Source organism: Balaenoptera physalus (assembly GCF_965194825.1).
Source record: "Balaenoptera physalus genome assembly, chromosome: 16".
Taxonomy (NCBI): Eukaryota; Metazoa; Chordata; class Mammalia; order Artiodactyla; family Balaenopteridae; genus Balaenoptera; species Balaenoptera physalus.
In genome coordinates, this window is record NC_138898.1 from 70,991,064 (window position 1) to 71,016,674 (window position 25,611).

General features: G+C 51.4%; 3 protein-coding genes across 14 annotated transcripts in view; 2 read left to right on the forward strand and 1 right to left on the reverse strand.

Annotated features, from left to right (window-relative positions):
* VWA3A (von Willebrand factor A domain containing 3A) overlaps nucleotides 1-17,759 on the forward strand; it is a 58,713-nt gene extending 40,954 nt beyond the window's left edge. For 4 of the 12 annotated variants that reach the window (XM_082430952.1, XM_082430953.1, XM_082430949.1 and 1 more), the window contains 14 exons: nucleotides 1,236-1,306; nucleotides 4,020-4,172; nucleotides 6,047-6,137; nucleotides 6,810-6,920; nucleotides 7,472-7,569; nucleotides 8,392-8,529; nucleotides 9,482-9,590; nucleotides 12,396-12,540; nucleotides 13,342-13,490; nucleotides 13,891-14,038; nucleotides 14,766-14,889; nucleotides 16,330-16,427; nucleotides 16,616-16,681; nucleotides 16,992-17,759. In XM_082430952.1, the coding sequence (XP_082287078.1) occupies nucleotides 1,236-1,306; nucleotides 4,020-4,172; nucleotides 6,047-6,137; nucleotides 6,810-6,920; nucleotides 7,472-7,569; nucleotides 8,392-8,529; nucleotides 9,482-9,590; nucleotides 12,396-12,540; nucleotides 13,342-13,490; nucleotides 13,891-14,038; nucleotides 14,766-14,889; nucleotides 16,330-16,427; nucleotides 16,616-16,667 (1,487 nt within the window). In that variant the 3' untranslated portion in view covers nucleotides 16,668-16,681; nucleotides 16,992-17,759. Of the gene's footprint in view, nucleotides 1-1,235; nucleotides 1,307-4,019; nucleotides 4,173-6,046; nucleotides 6,138-6,809; nucleotides 6,921-7,471; nucleotides 7,570-8,391; nucleotides 8,530-9,481; nucleotides 9,591-12,111; nucleotides 12,541-13,341; nucleotides 13,491-13,886; nucleotides 14,039-14,745; nucleotides 14,890-16,329; nucleotides 16,428-16,615; nucleotides 16,682-16,991 lie in introns of those variants that run through there. The other 8 variants (XM_082430951.1, XM_082430954.1, XM_082430956.1 and 5 more) reach the window with 8 other exon arrangements.
* Nucleotides 1-25,611, reverse strand: part of PDZD9 (PDZ domain containing 9) — a 365,894-nt gene that overhangs the window by 120,416 nt on the left and 219,867 nt on the right. The gene's annotated exons all lie outside the window — the stretch shown is intronic.
* Nucleotides 17,854-25,611, forward strand: part of SDR42E2 (short chain dehydrogenase/reductase family 42E, member 2) — a 29,653-nt gene continuing 21,895 nt past the window's right edge. Inside the window, exons 1-3 of the mRNA XM_082431153.1 lie at nucleotides 17,854-20,361; nucleotides 22,962-23,783; nucleotides 24,263-24,358. Of these exons, the coding sequence (XP_082287279.1) occupies nucleotides 22,998-23,783; nucleotides 24,263-24,358 (882 nt within the window). The 5' untranslated portion in view covers nucleotides 17,854-20,361; nucleotides 22,962-22,997. The remainder of the gene's footprint in view (nucleotides 20,362-22,961; nucleotides 23,784-24,262; nucleotides 24,359-25,611) is intronic.

A 25,611-nucleotide genomic window follows, 5' to 3' on the forward strand; every position in this document is an offset into this window, starting at 1 on the left:
CACACCGCATGCATTAATAAACTCTATTTTTCTCTTGTTAATCTGTCTTTTGTCAGTTTGATTTCCAAGGCCCCAGCTGGAGAATCTAGGAGGGTAGAGGAAAATTTTTTTCCCTCCCCTAAATGGTTATATGATTGTTGTAATATTTCATTTAAAAAATGCTAGCATTCATTGTCAGCAGTGACATAAATTTTCTCTTTAAAATATGCTTTTAAAGGATGTTAATTAGACTTTTATGGTGATCATTTCACAGTATATACAAATATCAAATCATTATGTTGTACACCTGAAAGTAATATAATGTTATATGTCAATTATATCTCAATTTTATATATGTGTGTACTTTTAAGTAAATGAAAGTGAATTGATTAAAAATATATGTTAAGTAAATTATGGTTTAGGTGATATGCAGACAAGGCAAAATTGTGACGTGATTCAGGAGGGACTGAAGCTTGGGACACGCTAGTGCATTCTGACCTCTCTGATTTATAGATGAAGAAATGACTCCCAAGAACATGAGGTGCCTGTGGTTACAAAATTAGTGGCATAGCCAGGGGTGGAACTCATGAAAAGTGCTAGGCATATACATTTAAGTTATTACTGTTGATTATTATTAATAATAGCAAACATTTATAGAATAACTATTATATGCCAGACACGGTTTTAAGTGTTTTACCTATGTCGTGATTCATTCCTCACAATAACCCTATGAAGTGTGTTATTCCTATTATCCCCATTTTACAGATAGGGAAGCTGAGACACAGAACCCAAAGCATAGACGTAGTAAGTAGTAGAACCAGGATTTGAACCCAGAGTCGTTCTTGTTAGTCATTACACTCTAGTCCCTCTCAAATGAGTCACATTTGAGATATTACTACAGATGTTATTCACTAAAGACATTAGCTACTTTAATTAACCCCAAGGTGGATCTTTTTATTCACTGGAGGAGCAGGACCTTTCCCCTGACCTACGCTTCCTGTGGGTGAGAGCTCTTGGCTGGGTGCCGGGGTGCTGGGTCCCAAGGCCAGCCCCGCGCTTGGTATCCTCACTGTTCCTGTCCATCCCCTTTACCACCAGAAAGTATGGGGGGGAGCTAGTCAGCTAAGCCCATTAAGACCCCACCCTGCCCCTTGGGCTGAGGTCACCTCCACATGGCCCACGTGTTTACAGATGTGGACACTTGCCAGAATCTCCATCCCTTCCCCACAGTCAATCATGATGTGCTTTGTTTCCAGGTATTTATGAAAGCGATGATATCAGTGCCATCACGTCTGAGATGGAAAAGGCTCTCAGCTACTCCCAAAAGGTATGCCTTAGGTGTGGAGCAAATGACTGCACTGGCTTCTGTATTAGGGTCCTGGGGCTGCCATATAAAGTACCACAAACTGGGTGGCTTAAAACAACAGACATTTCTTCCCTCACAGTCCCAGAGGCTAGAGTCTGAAATCAAGGTATCAAAAGGGCCATGTCCCCACCGAAGGCTCTGGGTGGAATCCCTCTTTACCTCTTCCTAGCATCTGGTGATGGTTGCTGTTAAAGAAATGAAATTGCACTGGACGCTTGTTAAAAATGGCAAGGAGGACATTATTCAAGACGACTGCAATCGGGGAGAGAGATTGAACTCAACTCCGATTATACAGCAAAGATAGCTGGGCATTTATAGCCAATAAGCAGAGTGAGAGGGTCAGTGGATGGAAAATTACTAAGATGAAGTTGACTAGATATCAAGGGCAGGGGGATTCTTGCTAAACAGGCTCAACAGGATTCTTTGCTAAAACTGGGTTCAGCAGGCCAAAGTCAAAGCCCAGTCAAGAAGGGGGCTCAGAGGAACATGACTAAAGTTTGGTCAAGGGAGGGAGTCCTTGGCACCAGCAATCCTTGCCTTTCCTTGGCTTGTGGCAGCACAACCCCAATCTCTGCTTCCATCTCCACATGGCTCTCCTCCCTCTGTGTGTGTGTCTGTGTCTCTTCTCCTCTTATAAGGACACCAATTGTATTGGATTAAGGGCCCGCCCTCCCAGTACAACCTCATTAACTTACATCTTAATTACAAAGGCCCTGCTTCCAAGTAAGCTCATGTTTATGGGTACCGGGGAACTTCAACATGTCTTTTTGGGGGACACAACTCATCCCACATCAGCTTTCCACCTTTGTGCTGATCCACAGACACCAAAGGCTTCCAATGAAATGTGAGAGTTTCCTGTAAGTCACTGGTTTCAGGTCCGTGTGCCCTGCATCTTGGCCTGTACATTCTTGAACACATCAATCTCATTCCTAAACTCAAGGCCTTTGTACCTGCCACTTCCTTCACCAACTGTTCCCCTCCCAGGTCATCCATGGGTTCCTCCTTATGATTCAAGTTTCACTAAAGTGTTACCTCCTCAGAGAGGGTGTTGAGCAGTTCAAGGTGCGATGAGAGCGGGACCAGATCGCATCAGGAACAATGAGAATGGAAATAAGGGAACAAAAATAAGGGAACAAATATGAGAACATGTCTTTAAGGAAGAATTGACCAAACTTGTGGCTGATTGAATGAATGGGGTGAGGAAGAAGAAGAAATCCCAGGATGACTCCCAAGTTCCTTGCTGCGGGACCTGGTAGACAGTGGTGCCATTGACCCAGAGAGAGAAAACAGGTGGGGATTCAGGGAGGGTGGGCGTAGAACAAAGGTGAGTTTGCGGGGCCTGTGAGATAACGAGTGGGGGCATCCTTCAGGCAGGTGGATAAAGCTGAGGGCTGGACGTAGAGGTGTGGGGCAGTTCAAGCCATGGGGATGGACAGAGAACACGTAGGTGGACGTGACTCACATTTCAAATACGACCATTGTCAGGACTGCCCGTCTCCCCAGCTACATGGTGAGCTCTTGGGAGGGCAGGGCCATAGATTGGCAAACCCTTGGCTCCCCTAGCCGTGCCTGAGCTGTCCTCCCAGAAAGGGCCCCTCTTTGGTGCTTTATTAAACTGCTTCTCAGGTGCACATTAGTCCTGTTCCCTCAGCTGATAAACTCATTCACAAGGTGTTAATGGGCACTAATGGTTTAATCCACCCTTCTTATGATGTTAGTTACATTTGAGTGGTGTCTTCTAGTGCCTTGATTGAGAATAATTATTGAAGAATCTTTCAGGCAGTTGAGAAATATATAGGCAAAGGAACCAAGTATCACACCACTATTCTGCCAGCATCCAGGGTCGGCCCTGGGCACATGGTGAGCTGACCACCATATGTGGATGCTGGGTCCACATATGGAGAGAACACTGGCTTTGGAACAAGACCTGCCTGGGATTGAATGGAAGATCCTCTACTTACTCATAGTATGGCCTTGGACAAGTCCTTTAAATTCATAAGCTTTGGTTTCCTCACCTGTAAAATGTGGATAAGATAGCACTTGCCCTGCCACTGTAGTTGCATGTCTTGTTGGCAAGGAGGTTTGAGACCCCCAGGCAGTAACTAGCCCGGTGCCTGATGCATCCCAGGCCCTTCATACATGGTACTTATTATTATTATTTTTGGCTGCGTTGGGTCTTCGCTGCTGCACGCAGGCTTTCTCTAGTTGCAGCGAGCGGGGTCTACTCTTTGTTGCGGTGCGCAGGCTTCTCATTGCGGTGGTTTCTCTTGTTGCAGAGCCTGGGCTCCAGGCACGCAGGCCTCAGCAGTTGTGGCCCGCGGGCTCAGCAGTTGTGGCCCGTGGGCTCAGCAGCTGTGGCGCACGGGCCCAGTTGCTCCACGGCATGTGGGATCTTCCCGGACCAGGGCTCGAACCCGTGTCCCCTGAATTGGCAGGCAGACTCCAACCACTGCGCCACCAGGGAAGTCCCATGATACTTATTATTAATAGGCCTGATCCACAGTGCTCTTGGCCCCAGGCAGCACTCTAGGGACCGAAAGAGGAGTACAGGGGCCCCAGTGGCCCCAGCGCCTCCTGCTGTGTGTGTGTGTGTGTGTGTGTGCGCGCACGTGCGAGTGCCCTGCGTGGAGACACGCTGGCTCGGGTGCCGCTGACGCTCCCAATCCCCCTGCAGTGTGCCTTACTCGTGTCCTCTCTGAAGAACCAGTCTGGAAAAGAACAGGAAAGTGCAGCCCTCCGGAGAGAAAAGCCGAAGATGCTCAAGCTGAGAAGTCAGCCCGGGAAGTTCGGTCCCTCCAAGCCCACAGCACCCTCTGTGGCCAGAATGGTTTGACTCCCCTCCCTAATAACACACAGGGGATTTTGTTTCTCTGCCTTGTCTCCTGGTCTTTCCTAGATCTTGAAGCGGCCTGGGCCAGGGCCCCAGACCCCAGGGCCAGCAGAGGTGGGAGCAGGGTCCTCAGTGGTCAGTGTCCTGGCCTGCAAGGGGAGGGGATCCCCGGGGGCCTGCTTCTCAGCTCCGGCCACCCCTCCACCCCACCTTTGGCTCTGCCTGGCTGTCCCAGCTTTGCGGTACCAAGGGCTCCATGGACTTGGCACCCTCCGTTACACGTGCTGGTTGTAAGGCAAGAGGGCTTGTCCGGGAGAGTCTCTCGGGGCAAAGGAATTAGGAGCTTGGGGCGTCTAATGGGTTCTTTCTGCTGCTGCCCAAGGCTTTCGGGGGCCTGATAGGAGCCTGAGGGCGGACCTGGGGCTGCCCGGGGCTGATCCCCCGTTCACAGCCTGTCAAATCTGTCCCGCATAAAATACCCACCTCGGCAATCAGAAGGGGCCTCTAGAGGTGTGTCTGGGGGGAGACCCCAGACTCCACAGCACGTGTGAGCAGAAGGGCAGTGAGATCTGCGAGCGCTTCAGCATTTCACCGACTGACAGGCCCTTGTGAACACAGCACATTTTCAGGATGAAGAAATCCACCCAAACAGTGTGCAGCTAGCTCCCTTCCTGGGGTCAGCACTTCCGAGAGATTCTGTCCACACGGGCACCGCCCTCGTGCACAGAACTCCACCAGGTTTTGGGAGCCGGCCCAGAGACATCACGCCTTCCCGTCTTCCCAAATTCTGAGGTGAAACCCCGCGGTCTCGGAGTCCGCCTCTTGGGCCTTCAGTGGTTCCCGAGCTGGTTCAGTTACGAGGGGGCTTGGGCTGCGCCAGGGCCTCTAGCAGGCCTCCTGACATGCAGGTATGGGAAGCTGGGTTGCTGGCGGGTGGCTCTCTGGGATGGCAGCTCTGGGCGTTTTTCACAGCCGCCACCCAGAGGTTTCCTCCGCTGGTCCAGGCCCTGGGTGACTTTGTTTAACCATCACCACGTTCTGGTTGTGCCCGGTAATGAAGGAACCCCTTCCTTAAAACCGAGGTGCCCAGTAGGGCACAGAAGTTACCGGAGTGGTTGCTTGTCATGCTGGAGGCCCAGAAATCCCAGTCCAGTAGGAAAAGGGGCAGGTAACTGGTGAAGAAATTTCAGGCAAATCCCCACAGTTATCCTAGCAGGCCCTCTCGCATAACACACACACTCACACTCTCACACACACACATGCACACACATGCGCACACACTCTCCACACACATGCACGCACACTCTCACACTCACACACTCATGCACACACTCACACATAACGCACACCCATGCACACACACTCACACACATACACGCACACGCACGCACACTCACACACATGCACACACACTCTCCACACACGCATACACACTCACACACACTCATGCACACACACATAACGCACACCCATGCACACATATACACTCACATGCACACATGCACACACAACGCACACACGCGTACACACACGCACACTCTCACACACTCACACACACAACACACACTCTCACACGCACACTCTCACACATACACATGCACACACACAGTCTCACACACTCACACACACGCAAACACACTGAGTCGCACACTCACACACACACACACACACACACACACACACCCTTTTTCACCTCAAACCCCAGAGTCCTCTCTGAATGTGCAACAGGAGATGGGGCGAGCGTGTGAGAAGTCTACTTCCTGAGGCCTCTCCATGCAAAGGTTCCTACTTGACAGATTGAGGCTGGGAGGACTGGGGTACTGCCCCCCACCGAGAACAGACCTCTGATGGAAAAGACTGCTGTTTTCTAGAGCATTAAAGATGACCCTGCCAGAGAGAAGAGTCCCCCCTTGAAAACTCTGCTGTGGAGTCCACTCAGTTGCAAAGCAGGCGTCCCCCCAGGTAAGGCACGGCCACGGGGGTGGAGGGTGGGCAAGCACAGCTGAGGCATGGATTCGTGACGACAGTAACTAAAGTGGTCAGCAGTCGTGTGCCAGCCCTTCTGCTAAGATCGGCCCATTTAAAGCTTATAGCAATCCGTCCTGTATGGCAGGGAATCTATTAGTTCCTCCATTTTACTGATGAAGAAATTCAGGCTCAGAGGGGCTAAGGAGAATGTCCAGTGTCAGCCGGTCATGACAGGGCACCAGTATTTTTATGAAAGTACTCAGCTCATAGAACCTAAGACCATGTGTCTTCTAATGTCAGACACATAGCAGAGCGGCTCAGAGCAGAGTTCTGGAGTCAGCAAGACCTGGATGGAATCTTTACTCTGCTTCTTACTGACTCTGAGTCCCACTTACCTCATCTGTAAACTGGGTTACTATGAGGGTAAAACAAGACAGGCTACGGGAAGCACTTCGCACCAAGCCTGGTAAATATCAGCAGCTCTGGCTTTACTGATCCAGGGGAGGCCAGAGGACCCGGGTAGTCCCAAAGGACCTCAAATCCACCTGGGAGCCCCATTTCAAGGGCAGAGCATAGCTGAAGTTGACTAGTCTCTAAGCCAAGCTGCACAGCTTCACCACATAAACCCTCAAGGCTGCTCCAGCCAACAGACCAAATGTCCTCTAGCTACAGCCCAGCCAGTGAAAGAAGGGACTGCAGATCGGAGGAGGAAGACCAAATCAAGGGACGCAGAGACCTCTCTCTCGCTGTTCTATACAGAAACAGGGAATAATGTGGGTAAGTCGGAGGCTGCACAGATGTCTGGACAGCCCCCTTTCCCCGTGGGACCTGGAAGGTGGTTAGACCCCAAGGAAAGGAGAAATCTCCCACAGTCCCGGGACATGGGCAGCAGTGCACCCCAAGCAGGCCTATCCTCAAACCACTCACATCTCCCAGCCCAGGGAAATGAGCTTGCAAAGTCTTGACACAGGCAGGAGAATGGGAAGAATTGATGTCGGCATCTCCCCAGGTCCCTGGGCACGGCTCTCCTGCTCCGTGCACGAGGGGCAGGGTCCTCAGACTGATGGGAAGGGAGTGGAGATGAGTCTCCCGGGCCAGCCGGATTGATTGCTGTGAAATGGCATAGGTCCCGGTAGCAACTCATTGACATGTAGAGAAGGGAGATCCCAGCATGCTTCCCCAGATCAGCACAACAGCCTCCCTCCTACCTCTCAGCAAATTGCACCTAAGGAATGTTACAGCTGACTTGATTGACAGAGAAATTGACATGGAAAAGGGAGTCTAGGGTAAGAGAATTGCACAAAGTAACCCTGCTCTGTTTCTCCCAGGCTTCGTGTACAGGAAGTACCCTCAAGGAAGAGGCCTAAGAAGGACTAGCTCTACTATTGAGTTGCCCAGAAAGGATACAGTCTGCTCCAGCCGAGAGGTATTATGCTGTCTGCACCAGCACATGCCCCCACGCAATAATTCCTTCCACCAACCATTATTTCTAAGAGGGTGTGGGTATACTTGGAATTGAGGCCAAACCTGCTTAGAATGACTGTTTAAAGTGTCAGGATAAGGATTCAATAGAACTACGTGGGAACCTGTGTCTGCCACTTCCTAGCTGGGTGACCTTGGGCAAGTCACTCAGTCTCAATGTCTTCCTTTATAAAATGAAAACAATTGTACCTAATAGGATTGCTGATTAATTGAAATATATTTTGTGTAAAGTACTTAGTGGCGTCAGATCCTTTTGGATGCAAGCAGCAGAAATCCCCCTTCTTGTACAGATCCAGAAGATAGAACATCTTTTCTTCCCACAACTGGTCAATAGAAGTCTGAGCTTGGTTCTGACCCTGGATGCCATGCTCTGATTGCTTTAAACCGAGCCATTCTTGTATCTCTCATTGTGACAAGGAGCCTGAGACTATCCTCATTGGTTTAGAGTCTAAACTTTAGAACAATCAGGGTTTCCATTCAAATTTCATGGGAGAGGGTTGAAATGGAAATTGGGGAGGCAACAGTATCCACCAGACTAGGGCGTAGTAAGTGCTCAATAAATTTTGTTCCCTGTTCCCCGTATTTCTTGTGCATCTCTCCCCAGCACAGGGGCAGGAATCTGAATGTGATGCAGGCTCAGTGAGGACCTGGGAACCCCACATTTCAAATACAAGACAGATTTCAAACATGAGGTTTTAAAAGATGAGTCAATCATCCCATTAACCCTGAATTACCCAAGATAATAGTTCTTTCCTTTATTCCAAAGTGGGTAGCAAATTATGGACTAAAAAAACTGAAGATGGAGATCTCCAGATACCTCGGTCCCAACTGCACTCATCAAAAGTCAATACAGACGTCGGCATCAGCCAAATACTGCAGTATCTTCCCCAGCATAGAGATCAATGTAAGTCAAGACTGGTGTTAGTTTTTTTTCTCCCAGCTCCTGTCTCTTCTCAGGCACAAACGGCTGGGTGTGTTGGGGAAAACTCCACATGAATGTGTGCCCCTGGCTTCAATTCCTGCTTCTAAGAACCCCACCCCCCAAAGGGGGACTGCCCTCAAGGAATAGGAGATGCAGAATTCTGTTGGAAGAAAAGTCAGCCCCTCAGAGTGCCTGAGACCATGCTCTAGGGTTAGAGGGGCTCATTGGAGTCAGAATTAGAAACAGCTGCCGAGAACGTAAGGCAGTGGCTGGAATACTCACTAATAAGAACTCTGTACCCTGATACTGATGATGGTCCCATCAGGATGGCTGGGAACAGCGCTTATGACAGGAGGTGAGGGGGTTCTCTATTTTCTAGTTTTGAGGTAATTTTTTTTATTGCTTTGACACTGGAACAGGTAAATTTAGTAGAAAATGAAAATCTAATCATGCTTTTAAAAAAGAGACCGCATTTTCTCTCCTTGCCCTTTGATATGACATTGTCAGCTATAAAGCTAAAAATAACCACCAAATTCAAAATTATCCACCAGAAAAATTTTATGGGAGTTTAATCATGCTGCCCCCCTCCTCCATCGGAGGTCATCTTTTAGTTTGAAATTTATCGACCTCCCATGCTACCATTAAGGGTTTTCTATTTAAAATTTAGAGATACTATGTTTTTTCTTATTACAGTGACCACATCCGCCACAAAAATCATCATCCCAATTCCCACACACCTTCCGAGAACTATGCATTTGGTAGTTTAATAAAAGAAAAAAGCTTTTAAACAAACAGACAAAAATGTATGCTTAACAATATTTTGAAAATTGTGAACCACAGTAGACTAAACTATTTTAGGGGGCAATGGGGAGGTGAAGAAATAGCTGACGGGGTGGGGGGTGGGTGGAATTTTCCTTTGCTTGCCTTAATCCAGGGGATGGTGAGACACATTCAGTGTACACCCAGGGAAATCGAAGCGTACATCACACACCTGGAGAAGGTGATGCGGTGCTATGTCCAAAGGCTGCAGTGGCTGCTGTCTGGTGAGCCTGCCTGCTATCCTGGAGGGCGGAGGAGCGTGATGGGCAGCGGGAGGGCAACCCCAGGGACCCCAGGGTCCGTCCTTCCCAGGCTAGGCACTCACAGACTGTCAGCCAGGGGCAACGTGACTTCTGGGTTCAGAGGTCAGGCAAGGTGCCGGATGACAGGGAGGTAGAGCACGAGCCAGAGCGCCAGGGAGAACCAGGCCTGTTCAGGCCGCTCTGCCAGGTCGCCTCCCACACCTCGCCTCCCACACCTCGCCTCCTGCGTGTGACTGAAGGGCTGCTGCCCCTCAGGAGCTTCAATTTAGTATCGATTGGGCCCCGTAGAACCAGTCCGTGAAGGTAGAGATGGGAGGGGCTCCGGACAGAGAAGACGGCCCTGTTCTTCTTTACAGAGAGCACCAAGGCCACTCTGGGAGAGGCGAATGGCAGGGCTGGCTGAGGAGAGCCAGGCTCACATCCCAGAGGAGGCTGGGCTGGGGATTAGGAGATGGTCTGAAGCATCAAGTCCAAAAGGACGGGCAGACAGCTAGAACTGAACCGGAGGCTCAGTTCAGGCTTTGGGGCCTGGAGGGTTCCTGGGACGATAGAGGAAGGATCCCAGGGTGGGCCGCTCAGGCTCCTGCGCAAATTCATTAGGTCCAGTCCTCTGCAGTAGAACCTGGTATAAACAGTCCTTGGGCTGACTGCTGCTTTCCAAAGCCTCTGGAGCGGGCGGCAAGCTCGGGTGCAGCTGTCAGGTCAGAGGCTGAGGCGGGGCCACGAGGTTGCGCGCGTTCCCCATTCCCAACGCGCACTTCCCGCCGGGGAGAGTGTGAAGGCCAGCCGTGCAGCCGCTCCTTGTGTAGTACGAGTCGCTCCCCCACCTCACATACAGCTACACACCCAACACCATCAAACGCCTCCGAACGTACCCAGGGGATGCTGTACTGAGCCACTCATTCATTATTCAACGAATAAGTGATGTTCTCCCGCTCCGTGCTGGGGAGGTGGTAGGGGAAACATTTCACAGGTTCCCTGAGCTCATGGAACATATGGTCTAGGGGGACAGTTGTTACCCAAAGAGCAATGGTGACAAGTGTAGGGAGGAGACAGGCATGGTGCAGTGAGAGAGGGGCAGGGGGCCTGCACAGAGAGATCACGGAGGGCTTCCCCGAGGAGGTGACATTTAAGCTGAGATCTGAAGAATGAATAGACGTCACCTGAGGAAAGAGAGGGAAGACTCTCAGGGCATGACTGAGGTGCTAAGTGGGGAAGGAGGCTGAGTACAAAGACTGAAGGAAGCAGGGTGGCTGAGATTAAAGGGTGCCACCATTCCAGGAAGATGAGGCCATGGCCCAGACTTTATCCTAAGAGCAACGGGAAGCCGCTAAAAGGTTTTAAATAAGGGGAAAGTGATGAAGTTAGCATCGGCAACAATCCCTCTGGTTGCTGCGTGGAGTACAAACTGCTGAGGGGATGGAGTGCAATCAGGGGAACCTAGTAGGAATCCAAGGGAAAGATTAGGATAGCTGGGAAGGGTAGTGATGATGGAGACGGACAAAGAAAGCAGAGTTAGGGAGGCGATAACGGCGAGGCTCGGTGGCTTGCGGGGTGTTTCCGCTGTCTGGTTCCCAGGATGGATCAGCTGGCCTTCTGTGGTGGGAGGCCCCTCGGCCAGCTGGCTGGCGGTCCCCGCGGAACGTCCCACACGCCTCAGGATGGCTCCCCTCATGTCCTCATGTTGCCATGAGCACTGCCAGAGAACAGCCCAGATGAGTCCTGGAAGATTCCTGGGCAGTGGGTCCAGCCAGCTCAGGCCACCTTTTCCTGGAGACCAGTGGGCCCTTTTTGCAGCAGTTTTCCACTTCTTCTACTCCTGCCTCCAGTGAGGTCTGAGGTGTGATTCGGGAATGCTGGACATGCCATCTTCTGCTCTTTGGCTTCCCCTGTGTTACCTCTGTTTAGCCTTGGGGCACCAGAAGGGCTGGGGTTAGCGGTTGCCTTAAAGCATGGATCAGAGGACCTGGATGTGAATCTCGTCTTTGCTGCCAGGCTGTGTGACCCTGGGCAAGTCGCTGGCCCTCTCTGTTTCCCCTTGGGATAAATCCCAAATCCTTTAACAACCTCTCCAGCTTTCTCTCTGTCCCTCAAGCATGACATGCTCCTCTCTCCCACTCAGAGCCTTTCACAGTCTGTTCTCTCCACACACACGCCCTCTCATCCTTCAGCCATAGCTTGTCTGCTCCCCACCCCCACATCCATCAAATTCAGATTCTCCCAGGTATGTACTCCTTAACTTTTTGTCATAACCCTCAGCAGAGTGGTAGCTGTTGGTATAACATCCGTCTTCCTTGCCTGACTGGCAGCTCCGTGAGGGCAGGGACACTCTCTCATCTCCACTGCACTTTGCTCAGTGCCAGGCACACAGTGCATGCTCACTTGACTTGTGTCAACCAATCTACAGACTCCATGCTCTGTAACATCATTTCCAGCCCCAAACAATACTGTGACACCGCTTAACCCAATCACTTAACTTTAGGGGTGAGGAGACTCAAGCCCAGGGAAGTTATAATCACTTGGGCAAGTCATCCCAGGCAAAGCCACGGCTGAAACCTTGACCTCCTGAAGCCCAGTCCTCACACCGGCTCTGCCCTTGGACAATGACCCCCCTAGCAACACCACAGAGGCCGTCTCCCAGTAGGTTCACATCTGATCCATGATCACTCAGGCAGTGGGTGTGGCAAGACCTTGGATTTGATAGCTGCAGTGAGGAAAACCACCCCCACTCCTCCCCTGCCTCTGCCTCCACCCGCCTCGGAGCAGGGAGCCGCCGACTCTTTGGTGCCATTTTGGAGAGCAAAGTGTGCATCCTGCTGGACACGTCGGGATCCATGGGCCCCTGCCTGCAGCAGGTGAAGACAGAGCTCGCTCTGCTGATCTGGGAACAGCTGTGGAAGCACTGTGACAGGTAAGAGGCAGGGGTGCTGGGGCGCGGGGGTCAGGAGATCCAAGGGATAGTTCCTGCAGCTCCCCTGGCCAAGGTCACTCCCTCCTCACAGTTCCAAAGGGCCTGGAGGCTTCTGAAGTGCTCTTCTGAAGAGCAGGGAAGAACACTGCCTTCTGAAGCAAAGTGGTTTTTACAAATCCATCTCAGGCGCAGGGACAATTGCAAGCAGATCAGAGGACCCACCAGGTGGCCTTGAATTGTGGATTTCAGCTGAACTTGATGTTTTAAGAGAGGGGGTTTGGGGTGGTTTGTTCTCTCTACCCAGAAGGGTTGACCCTGAGGGGATAGCGGGAGACTCTGGTCCTAGGCTGGGACTCCTTCTTGCCTTAATATTAAAAAGAGCAGACACTTATAGAACACTTTCCTTGTGCCAAGCGCTTTACATGCGTGATGTCATTCAGTTTGCACAACGATCCTATTATTATCCCCATTCTTCAGCAAAGGAAACAAGGGCTTAGAGAGGTTAAATCATTTGCCCAAGATTGCATAACCAGTAAGTGGCTGAAGTGGGATTTAAATCTATTTCTGTCTGCATCCAGAATTTTCACGGTGTATGTTCTCATTCTCAGGTGGTCCACAGGGGGCACAGGGCTTGCTGTAGGGTCTTCAGGGATAGGCGTGAGTCCTCATGGAGGTTACTTCCCCTGAGGTCAATATAGACTGGTGTGTTCTAACCAATCCTGAGGTCAATATAGACTGGTGTGTTCTAACCAATCTCTTTCACCTCCTCTCCGCCCCCCACATCTTCTCTGCTCTCCACAGTTTTAACCTGCTCAGCTTTGCAGAGGGCCTACAGCCGTGGCAGGACACTCTGGTGGGGACCACAGATGCAGCCTGTCACGAGGCTATGCAGTGGGTGACCAACCTGCATGCTCAGGGGAGCACCTCAGTCTTGCAAGCATTGCTGGCAAGTTCCACCACCAAGCCCAACCCAGTGGCAAAGCAGAAATACCATCACCCCTATCCTGACATTGCACCATGCTTTGCAGTTTACAAAGAGCACTTTAGAATTTACTGTTAAATCATTTCATCTTCCCAGCAACCCAGTGAGGATGAGATTCTCGCTGTTCTCACTTTATAGATGAAGAGACAGAGGCCCAGAGAAGTTAAGTGACTTGCTAGGAAGTGGGCTGAGCTCTTTCTCCTAAACCTCAGCAGCTTCCTGGTCTGTCATAGGCTGAAAGAGGAGGCTCTCAGTCTTAATGACAAGTCGGTGAGATCCAACCGGACTTGGGGACAGCAGGCCAGTGGTTTCTGTGTCCTGGTTGGCCCCTCTTCTGAGCCAGACAACCTACATGCTCTTTCAGAAAGCTTTCAGTTTTCCTGATGTGGAAGGACTGTACCTCCTGACCGACGGGAAGCCAGACACAAGCTGCAGCCTTATCCTCAGTGAAGTCCAGAGACTCAAGGAGAAGAGAGACGTGAAAGTGCACACCGTTTCCCTGAACTGCTCAGACAGGTGGGCGGTGAGGAGGCGGCCGAGTTGTATCCCTTCCCCACGGCCACGTGTCTGAGAGGCAAGGCTGATCCTCACCTAATCCAGGGACTCACGTTAGACGCTGAGCTCTCCTGGGCCCAAGTCTTGTGTGTGAGCAGTTAGGAGGCCCTGGGCAGGCATTGCACCGGAGAGAGCCCCTCTGTGCCCCTGCCCACCCGTCAGCATCCTGACTTTCTCCAGCGTGGAAATGGATTTGCACCAATTCCCACAGTCACATGCTGTGTTCTCCCATTTCGTCTTTCTCGGGGGCACATTTGTGAAAATTTAGGGGCGAAAAGTTTAAAGTAGCTATGGTTATTTGTATAGAAGAACATGTGTTAGACAGGAGAGATTCAGCTCCTTCAGAACATTCATATTTAATCTCTCTGTCTAAACCGTGAGCTCCGTAAAGGTCACACTGTGTCCCTGCCAGGCCAGACACATAGTAGGCACTGGATAGATGTCCAGTTAAGGAATGGGGCCCCGTGCTTTGAGGGTGACCCTCATACGGTGAATCCACTTCACAGAGCAGTAGCCACTGCCACCCAAATACCAGCTGGGAGAGTGGGCTTGGTGATGCTGACACAGTCTCAGTGGCACAGACCTCAAGGTCCAAGACCCCTTACCCCACTCATGTGACTTCCCCAGGGGCTGGGGGCTCACAGAGACCTCGGTGGGCCTGGCCCCAGCCCTCTGTTCCTCCCCGCAGGACAGCGGTTAACTTCTTGAGAGATCTGGCCTCTCTTACTGGGGGCCGCTATCACTGCCCTGTCAGTGAGGACTCGCTCTTCAAAATACAGGGCCTGCTGACCAGGGGCTTCATCGACCAAAGGGTAGGTTGTGGAGCTACTGGGTGAGTTCTGTTGAAACAGCTCAATAAAATGTCAACAGGCGTGGCTTTTTCCTCCTGATTGATAAGATCTCTGCTTCTCTTGTAAAACAAAGTATTGACTCAAAAAGGTTGTGTTTCCCTGCTGCTCTCCTTTTAGGCTGCCTCCCCTAGAGGCTGGGAAAGAAGCCGGGTTAGGGGCATTATTTAATAGTAGAACAGTTCACATTCACTGAGCACTTCCTACATGCTACAGGTTTGTTGCATTATGTAAATTACCTCTTTTAAGCCTTCCAGCCATTATTATACCCATTTAACAGATGAATGAACAGGGTCAGTCAGGTTTCGGAATACACCTAAAGTCGGAGTAAATGGTAAAGCCAGAGCCCAGACACCCATGCCCCTAAGTTCTGTGCTTTAATTCCTGCATATTTCTGTCTTCCCGCTTTAAATTCATTGAAGCACAGATATTCAAATGATCTGTTAAAAAATAAATACAGTAAAGTCATAGGTTTTATAATGCATGCAGGATAAGATCTTACAATCTGATAGAAAAATTACGTACATATTCATACCTTCTAGGAATGTGCTGCTGTGAATTACAACATTTCCAGGCCAACAAATCATCCAGTAAGACAACCAACCAGAATACCAGATTTTTTTTTTTTTTGGTGGGGGGGAATTAAAGTTTACAGAACATTGCATAATTTTTGAAGTCAATGCTTTGCATGATTTCTTTGAGTAACTGTTTTAGGGGCAAATATTACAAATAATACAGAGATCAGAATAAGTAAAAGTAATGAATATTCACCCATATCCTTATTACACAGGAAAACAAACGACGATATTGGGAAGGTTCTCTGTTTCATACCTTATCAAATCAGATTCTTTGAATAGTTTCTGGGTGCAGAGTGGGACCTTTGCCACTACTGCTCCCAGGGAGAAGGAACAGTTTCATCTCTTTATTAGATTCTCTTGCTAATTGTGAGAACTTGTACTTTTAAGGCTACGCTCTAGAATTTCATTAGTTAACATAAGAAAAAGGCATGTCTGTGGAGCTGTTTTACTAGAAGAAATAGAGAAGGGGCTGGATAGGTTTTACTGATTAACAGTGAGATAAGGTGTATATACTACTTCTGTTCTGCTGGGCAGAGCTGTGCTGACTTCAGTGAAGTCCAGAGACCCTCTTAGTTTCCACCATCCCCTCCCTACACTGACTCTCAGACATCTCACTGCAAAGTGTCCTCTTTGCAGAATGACTGCCTTGACAGGTGGTGAGCTCCCTGTCCCTGGAAACATGCAAGCTGAGGCCCACAAGATTTCCTGCACTGGGAGGAAGCCTGCTTTGAGTTCACTCTAAAACTTTTCTCCTGAGATTTTGGATTTTCAGGTCCCACCCAGTCATTTAATGGATCTAACTTCATACTCATTTCCCCTTTTCAAGGACCCCATGCTGCCACTATTTGAAGGAGATGATTTAAGGAGATTGGCCCAGGAGATCACCAAGGCCAGAAGCTTCCTCTGGCAGGCCCAGTCCTTCAGGTATGCCCTTCAAGCAGCCCCTCCCACCTGCCCCGTAGCTCCAGCCCACTCAGACCCTGGGGCCCCATCACGTCAGTGCCCACTCGGTCATGACACCTTTGCTCCAAGAGCTCCTGCCCTGCTTCTCCCTGCCAGGCCCAGAAATTTGGGCATCGAGGGTCCATCTTTCTTCATCTCCTGTTCACTAGGTCCCAACTCCAGAAGAAAAACAACACAGAACCGAAGGTCGCTCCGTTTTAGAAAAGTGTTCTCAGGTAAGGGGAGGGGATGAACTCATCAACTTTTGAGTGCCCGTCAAGGGCCAGGCAGCATGCTCTATTTTGTGGACAGCAGTGACTCTGGGGAGGGATCAGAAACAATGATTCCTCTAAATAGAAAGGCCATCCTACGAAGAACCACTCAGCAAGTGTTGGCCCAGAGGGAAAGGTGCCCTAGAAAGCTGTAACCCACAGATCAGCATGATTCCAGGCACCAGGACTCCCTGGAAGCTGAGAGAGGAAAGCTCTCTATCCCTGGGTCCACCCTAATGTTCCCGCCTTGTCCCCAACACACCCTACACTTCAGTCACAGGACTGTCACTTGCTGGAAGTCCTGCACTGAGCCCCCTGCTTGGAACATCCTTCTGCCACCCTCTGCCTGGCGACTCCTTCTCGTCCATGAAGGCACAGTGCAAGTGGCATCAACTCCACTGTGAAGATGCCCCTGGGACCCATCAAGAGCTGGGAGATGCCAGTCTTCCCCCCATAGCATCCTGACCACACATCCCTCTTTATAGAGGTGACACTTAACTACACTTAGCACTCCACATCATGCTTCCTTGCTCCCTTGTCTCTTCTCCTTGACCGTGAGCTCCCTCAGGATGAGGCTGGTGTCCTAACCATCTCTGGGTCCCAAGAATCTGCCACGTGGCAGACACATAGTAAACAGTGAGCATGAAGCTTAGTTGTGAGAGCCCAGCTCTGGAGACCAGCCAGATGGGATTGTTTCTGCCCCGATCCTCTTGCTCTGTGTTTCCCCACCACCCTGATCCACGGGTGCGATGCAGACTCACCGTCAGCCCATCTTGGAGGAAGAAGAAACAAGTGAGTCTCACCTCCACCCACCGCCCCTGCTCGTCTGAACTGAACTGAAGTCTGCTCTGGAGCCCAGTCCAGAGCGAATGCTCAGCTCAAGCATGTGAAAATCGGGCTGGACCTGCTGGGCCAGCCCCACTGTGTACATATGAAACGACTGTGTCATGTGTTATGTCAGCCGGGGTCATTTCTAAGACAGGAAAAATTGCTTTAATTTAATTAATAGGATCAAAGTTACTTTTAAATGGATGTGATCATTGGTGTGTGTGTCTGTGTCTCTCTCTCTGTGTAAATTTTTGGTGTGATAAAACTTTATTAAAAGACTCGTATCTAGATATATGAAGAACTCCGAATAAGAAAGATGATAGGGCTTCCCTGATGGCGCAGTGGTTGAGAATCTACCTGCCAATGCAGGAGACACGGGTTCGAGCCCTGGTCTGGGAAGATCCCACATGCCGCGGAGCAAATGGGCCCATGAGCCACAATTACTGAGCCTGCGCATCTGGAGCCTGTGCTCCGCAACAAGAGAGGCCGCGATAGTGAGAGGCCCGCACACCGCAATGAAGAGTGGCCCCCGCTTGCCACAACTAGAGAAAGCCCTCACACAGAAACGAAGATCCAACACAGCCATAAATAAATAAAGCACACCTAGTATAGTGTAAGTGTAATTTAAAAAAAAAACAAAGAAAGATGATAAATAAGAAAATGATAAACATCCGATTTTTTAAAAATGGACAAAAGGCTCAGACAGGTATAAATGAACAAGAGGTATATGAAAATAGGAGCTCAACAGCCTTACCCATCAGCAAAATGCTAATTAAAACTACAGTGAGAACCGCTACACACCCACCAGAGTGGCTAAAAATAAAGACCGACAAGTTGAAGACAGGGAGCAGTCGGAACCCTCACGTGTTGCTGGAGTGGAGGGTGGAGCAGTGTAACTTGGTGCAACCGCGCTGGAAAACTGTCTGGCCATTTTCACCAGAGTAGAACGCGTGCCTTCTCTCTGCCAGCACTTCCACTCCAAGAGAAATGAGTGCCCACGTTCGACAAAAGACATACCCAAGAATGTTTACAGCAACTTTATTCGTAAGAGTCAGAAAATGGAAACTACTTACATGCCCGTCAATGGTAGAATGGACAAATAAATTGTGATACATCTGTGCAGTGGAATACTACACATCAATTTAAAAGAATGAACTACAGCTATAGTCAACAAGCTGCATCAATTTTATGAGCAATATTGGGCAGAAGAAACCAGACACAAAAGAGTACAGGCAGTGTAATTCCATTTATATGAAGTTCAAGAATAGGCAAAACTATTGTTGGTGACAGAAGTCAGAATAGTGATTACCTTGTGTGTTGGGGCCACAACGGGGCTATACCTTGATCTGGCGGTGGTTACATTGATATATACATAAGTAAAAATTCATCAGATTGTTTAAAAACACAGTTTACTGAGACTTGACAAGCCATGGCTTTGGCCAGGCTCTGTACTGGCCCAGGGAGACAGCAGTGATCACAGCCCCTTCCACAGTGGGTCTCAGTCTGGTCACTGTCTTGGACAGCTGCCCTCTGCGTCATCTCTATCCACGCCTGTGGTCGCTGTAGTATGTCCCTCAGGCTGTCATAACAAAGTACCACAGACTGAGTGGCTGAAATAACACAAGTGTATTGTCTCCAGCTCTGGAGGCTGGAAGTCCGAGATCTAGGTACAGACAGGCCCATGCTCCCTCTGAAGGCACGGGGAAAGGTCTGTTCCAGGCCTCTCTCCTGGCTTCTAGCAGTTCCTTGCTTCTGGCAGCATAACTCCAATCTTCCCATGATGCTCTCCTTGTGCAGATGTCTGTGTCCAAATTTCCCCTTTTTATAAGGATGCCAGTCATACTGGATTAGGACCGTACTCTAGTATGACCTTATCTTTAATTACATCTGCAACGACTCTATTCCCAGCTAAGGTCGCATGCTAAGGTACTGGGGCTTAGGACTTCAACATATGAACTTGAGGGGGGCACAATTCAGCTATAACACTTGTGTTGTAAACTATGCTTCTCCTAATGAGATGACACCAGCCAGATGACACTTGGGCCTGGGGAACAAGAGTTCTCCAGCCCTGCTGGTGGGAGAGGAAGAGGCTGGTCTTTGTGAATGGAAGGACAGACCAGAGACATGGTTTGCAAAGCAGCGAATCACAGGTACTGGGTTTGAATCCCAACCTCCTCTCATATAATGATGAAAACAGCTACCGTGGGTTGAGCACCAACTGGGCAGGCACAATACTCAGCATTCTGCATATGGTACCTTGTGAGCCACAAGGCTTGCAACATCACAACTATAAAGTACACACCAGCTTCTGTTAACGGTTGAGGAAACCAAGCCTTGTAGCTGCCCAAACACACACAACAAAAAAGTAGCAGGACCAAGATTTAAACCCAGGGCTGACCCCATGGCCTTTTCCCACTACACTCTGAGCCCCTTTTTATCTCTCTGAACCTGCTTCACTGTCTCTAAAATTGGGCTAAAACAGAGTTGTGAGGATTAAGCAAGATACCTTACCACCTGGCACATCGCATGTGCTGGCTGAGGTTTTTCTCTTCCCCACACCCACCTATGTCCACAGAGGAGTTTCATTTAGGTGAAGCCTTTCCAGTAGCCCTCTTCAAACCAAAGTAACCAGCCCTTGGTGCTCTGCAGCTGTGCCCACTGTTGGGCACATGCCTGCCCTCTGCCACTGGCACTTGCAAATGAATTTTCCAGGGATGGTGCGGTCCATCTGGGTCCCCAGTGCAAGGGAAAGGACAGCACTGAAGAACCACCTATTAAATGTGGAACGATGGCATTGGAGAATGGCTAACCCAGAGGTGGGTGGAAGGATGTAAGAAAGGAAGGGTAGATGGATGGGTGGAAGGCAGGAAAGAAAGATATGAAATGAACTGGATGGATGGAAGGCTTGATGGATAGATAGGTGGAAAGACAGAATAACGGGTGAATAGATGAATGGATGAATGGACAAAAAAATAGTTTAAAATTGGTGGAAGGATGGATGAACAGACAGAGGTGGATGGAAGAATAGGTGGGATAATGAATAGATGAAAGAGAGGAAGGAGGGAGGGAAGGAGGGCAGGAGGAAAGAAGGCAAGAGGCAGGCTGAACAGACGGGACCACGTGGGAGAGGACATGGATGGGTAGGTGGGTGGAGAAAGAAACACCGTTTCTTGGGGTTCTAGGCCGTCTATGCGGGCAGGACCCGGCCAGCACGCAGAACCTTCGCGCCCTTTCCCCACTAGCATCGTGGCCCATTTCACGCTTCGACCGCCCTCACTTTCCCCTCTGGGAGAGTGTGCGTGTCCCCGCCTTAGAGACGACGGTTGCGGCGGAGGGGGTAGTGGGTGCAGCCGGTACGCAGGAAACCGGCGCGGGGCAGGCGTGGGGCGGGCGCGGGGCGGTCCCCGGAGCCCAGGCCGGCCCCGCCCCGAGGAGGGGGCAGCCGCTTAGCGCCGGGCTCTGCGCGGAGACTGACCGACGCGGGGTTGCAGCCGGGATCACGCAGCGCCGCGGGAGCCGGGCCGGGTGAGCGCAGCCAGGGCGCGAGGCTGGGGACGCGGGGCGGCGGGCGCACGCGGCAGCAGGGAGGACCCGCCCCCGAGCTGCCAGGCGGCCGCTCTCAGCTTGGGGGTCCGCTCCTGCCGCCCCATCGAGGCGGGCACGCCCGCGCCCGGAGGGGTGGGTCCCTGACCATCTTCCACCGATTTCTTTCACCCAACCCCGCTTTGGGTCCCCAGCGACCTGGATCCAGGGCCAGCCATTCGCTGAGACTCCATCAGAGTTCGCAAATGTTCTGAGCCTCAGTTTCCCTCCCCGGATGATAGGAATAGTAGCCCTCGCTGCAGAGGACCGCCAGGAAGATTAAATGCGGCAGTGCCGGGGGTCAGCCAGGTGCTTGGCCCTTGGCTCCCTCATGCAGAACAGTCCTGAGTGGTTTCATTCACTCAGCGGCTGTTTACTGACGGCCTGCTTTGTGCCAGGCACGGGACTGGGTGCCATGGACACTATAGTGATCCAAGCCTTCTTGGAGCGTGCATGCCAGTGGTCTGTGAGGACTTTGCCATCTGTGAGAGTTACGGGCGTTCATTTGACAGACGTGGATACTGAGGTGCAGTGAGGTGATAAGGACCTTGCCCAAGGGCACACGCAGCAAATGGGACCTGAGGCAGGGCCCCAGCCTTTGTCGCTGGAAGCAGCCCCATAGGATAGAAGGACAGTTCTGGTGCCACAAACCCTTCCCCAGGACAGAGTCCCCTGGGCCTGGGTAGAGGAGGGCTCCACTCTGTGGCTGTATTCCCCCCTCCCAGTGGAGGAATTAGACTCATCCCCTGTGACGACTAACATCTGGGGCATCTCCCCTCCCTGTTACACCCATGAGTGTCAGTGCTTGTATGCGGCATGACTATATCCCTCACTCAGAACTTCGGAGAGCAGGGCAGTGACAGAGGAGACTAGAAGATGCTGTATAGCTGTCCTGGTCCCTGACCCGTGACCACCACCCGCAACACCTGTGGGGCTCATTACTCAGTCATTCAGTCACCCAGTTGCACCTGTTCTTTTTTTACAGCCACTGTGTGCCACGCAGGGCAGAGTTTACCTCTCTCTGTATCCATGGGGCCTGGCGCACGGCAGGCTGACAGTACACAGTTGCTGCTGTTGTTAATGATGATAATGGTGATCCGGCCTCTGGGCCAGCCTTATCCTCAGGTGGAGCAGGAGGTGGGGGGCTGGGGGTGAGACGATGGTAACAGTGACTGACAGCCTGGCTCACCTTAAGTCTAGAGTGAGGAGGACGAGATCCTCAGTGCTGGCCCCCGAGACCCACAGACCTGATCCTGAAGCCCACCGGGGGCTTGGTAGGCCTTGTGGTGCCAGCCATCTGCACTGCTGGGGGACCTGGGAGAAGCAGAGGCAGCAGATGCCAGGGCAGAGGCGGTGCAGCACTTGTGCAAGTTTCCAAGGCCCTTTGGATCCCATGTGGATTCCTCCCTTCTCTCCTCCTCCAGGAAGCCCTCCCCATTTCCCCATCAGAAAGCAGTCACTGCCCCCCCCCCAGTCAGGTGGGGTTCCCCTTGGCACGATTTGATCTGTCTCCCTCTGGTACTACATGGGAACCGGGATTTTAAGGAACTGGTAGAGAAGCCAGGAATTCTTGGTGTAAATCTCAGCCACGCAGTGTGACGTTGGGCCTTGGTTTCCTGAGCTGTGAAACCCAAGGCCTGGCTGCTTTGTCTCTGACTCTCTCTGACGAAGGCAGCAGCCACCTTGGAAGTTCTCAAGATTCTGAAAGGGACAGGTTTGGGAACTCAGAGGGTCTCTAATTCCCACCAGGAGGTCCCCTAAGCCCCCAGGGGTCTGATAATCTACATGAGTTGAGACAAGTCTAGAACATACATTCTTCTATTTTTTCCTACAGGAGGACAGATCCTGGGTCCACATGGCTCAGTAGAAGATGAAGCCCAACCTGGCAGGCTCCTCCCCAGAGGCCTGCAAAGCTGCAGGGCAGGGCGAGCAGAGCTGCCCTGTCTGCCAGGCCTGGGGTGGGGTCTCAAGCCTGGGGTCTGAGTCAGGGCCTGGGCCGGGGCCTGGTGTTGTGTCCAGACCTGGGCTGGGGCCTGGTGCTGTGTCAGTACCTGGACCTGGGCCTGGTACTGTTCCAGGGCCTGGGCCGAGTCCTGGTGCAGTGCTGGGGCCTGGGCTGGGGCCTGGTACTGTTCCGGGGCCTGGGCTGGGGCCTGGTGTGGTTCTAGAACCTGGATCAAGGCCTGGTGCTGCTTCAGGAGCTGGGCCAGGGACTGGGGCAGTGTCAGGGCCCGGGAAGGAGCCTAGTGCTGTTCTGGGACCCAGACAAGGGCCTGGCGCAGTGTTGGGGCCTGGACCAGGGCCTGGCGCTGCTTCAGCGCCTGGACCAGCTCTGGGGCCTGGGCCAGGAGCTGGGTCAGTACCTGCTTCAGGAGCTGCACCTTTATCTGGGTCAGCGGTAGGGCCTGGGCCCAGACGGGAATCCGGGGCTGGGCAGAAAGCCAGTGAGCCCGTGACAGCCCCAACGCCAGCGCTGCAGCAGAAGACTCAGGCCACACCTGTGCAGGCCTTTAAGCAGAAGGTTCTGGTGACTGGAGGAGGAGGCTACCTGGGCTTTAGCCTGGGTTCCAGCCTGGCCAAGAGCGGCACTTCTGTCATCCTGCTCGACCTCCGCAGACCCCAGTGGGTGCTGTGCCCGGGGACCGAGTTCATCCAGGTGCAGTGATGGCGGGGGGGAAGGCTGGTGGTGGAAGTCAGGGGATGGTGTCTGATGTGTAACCAGTGCCTGGCGTTGCAGAACACAGGCTTCGGAGTCAGACTGTTTAAGCTCCAACTCCAGCTCCCAGCTGGGCAGCCTTGGCCACAGGGTCCCGCACCTGTGAGCCTCACGTCTTCATCCACAGAAAGGGGACACTAACCATATCTGCTTCGCAAGGGTCTCGTGGGGAGTTGAGAAGACAGTGCATGTAAAACACCGAGCACAGCCTCTGTGGCTTAGCTCCATAAATGGGGCCGATGACGATGAAGATGCCCAGTGGGATCATCTAGTAAATCCTGCCCCACAGCCTGTCTGGGCCCTGCAGGTGCTGGGCCCGGGTCGGGTCAGGGGGCCGGCTCTGGGACCTGGCACAGCTGTTACCTCTGATTGCCTTGGACCCAGACCTCCCACCTCCGTGTATTCCTTCTCTGTTTCAGGCTGATGTCCGCGATGCAGAAGCCCTGCACCGCGCCTTCGAAGGGGTGGACTGCGTCTTCCACATGGCCTCCTGCGGAATGTCTGGTGCCGAGCAGGTGAGTGCCTCACGCGCAAGGCTTAGGTCCCGGCTCTGCCCGCCCCCTTCGTGCCTGGTGTTCATCATGCTCGTCACCTACTCCAGGGAGGATTTGGGCTACACGCATGGGACCAAATGCCAGTTCTGCCGTTTTCTAGCTGTGTGGCTCGGAAAGTTAACCTCTCTGAGCCTCTGTTTCTTCACCTGTAGAGTGAGAACACTACTAGTACTTATGTCACGACCCCCGCAGAGAGCAGTATAACAGTATCTATCAAAGCATGCAATACCCTTTGACTCAGAAACTACACTTACTTATGTATTTGTAGCATTGTTTTTAATAACAAAACAGGAAACAACTGAAATGCCCATCCGTTGGAGATTATTTAAATAAATTGTGATATAGCTAGACGATGAAATTCTAGGCAGCCATTCAAAAGAATGAGGTAACTTGATATGTACTGATAACAGAACTATTTCCAAGGTACGAAAACAATGTTTGACACTGTTTTTTTTTTAAAAAAAAAGCTATATACTCACACATTGTGTGCGCTGATATTGATGTGTCGATTATCTCTAGAAATACAGAGACTGGTAACAGTCTGGGGAGGGAAAAGGGAGACTTGGAATCAGGAGTGGGCGGGAAATTTCCTCTTCATTGCATTCTTGTTTTACTGTTTGAGCTATTTTTAACCTTGCGATTGTATTACCTATTGAAAACAACCGCAACAAGAATAAATATAGTTTGAAAATCAATATGGAACCCACCTCCCGTGTGGTTGTAGGGATTAAATGAGATGCAAAGGCTTCGCCCCATCCCTGGCGCACAAGCAGCTCTCACTGTAGCCCAGTTGTTTTTATTTTTCAAAGCCCAGCCCTCTCACTTGGGTAGGGAGAGTATTACTTGTCCGTCTTACGGATAAGGAAGCTGAGACTTCTAGAGCCAGGAAACAATCCAACACATCTGAGGCTCTTTTCTGTGTCAAGCCCTGTACCATGTCCTCTCATGGAGCTTATTAAATCCTGCTGACCACCCAAGGGGGTCTCCCCTCACTTCATAGATGAGGGAGCTGATGGCCGGAGGGGGGATAGAACCTCCCCTGTGGCCCAGGCATATGGTGGCAGAAAGGGGCACTAGACCCCAGGGCCCCCCCACTGCCCATGGGCCCTTCGGGATCCCTGCCTCTGAGCTGCAGCCCCACTGCCCTGCCACCCAAGCCCAGCCTCACGGCCTCAGCTACAAGGCATGAGACAGCACCCCGACTCTCCCACCTC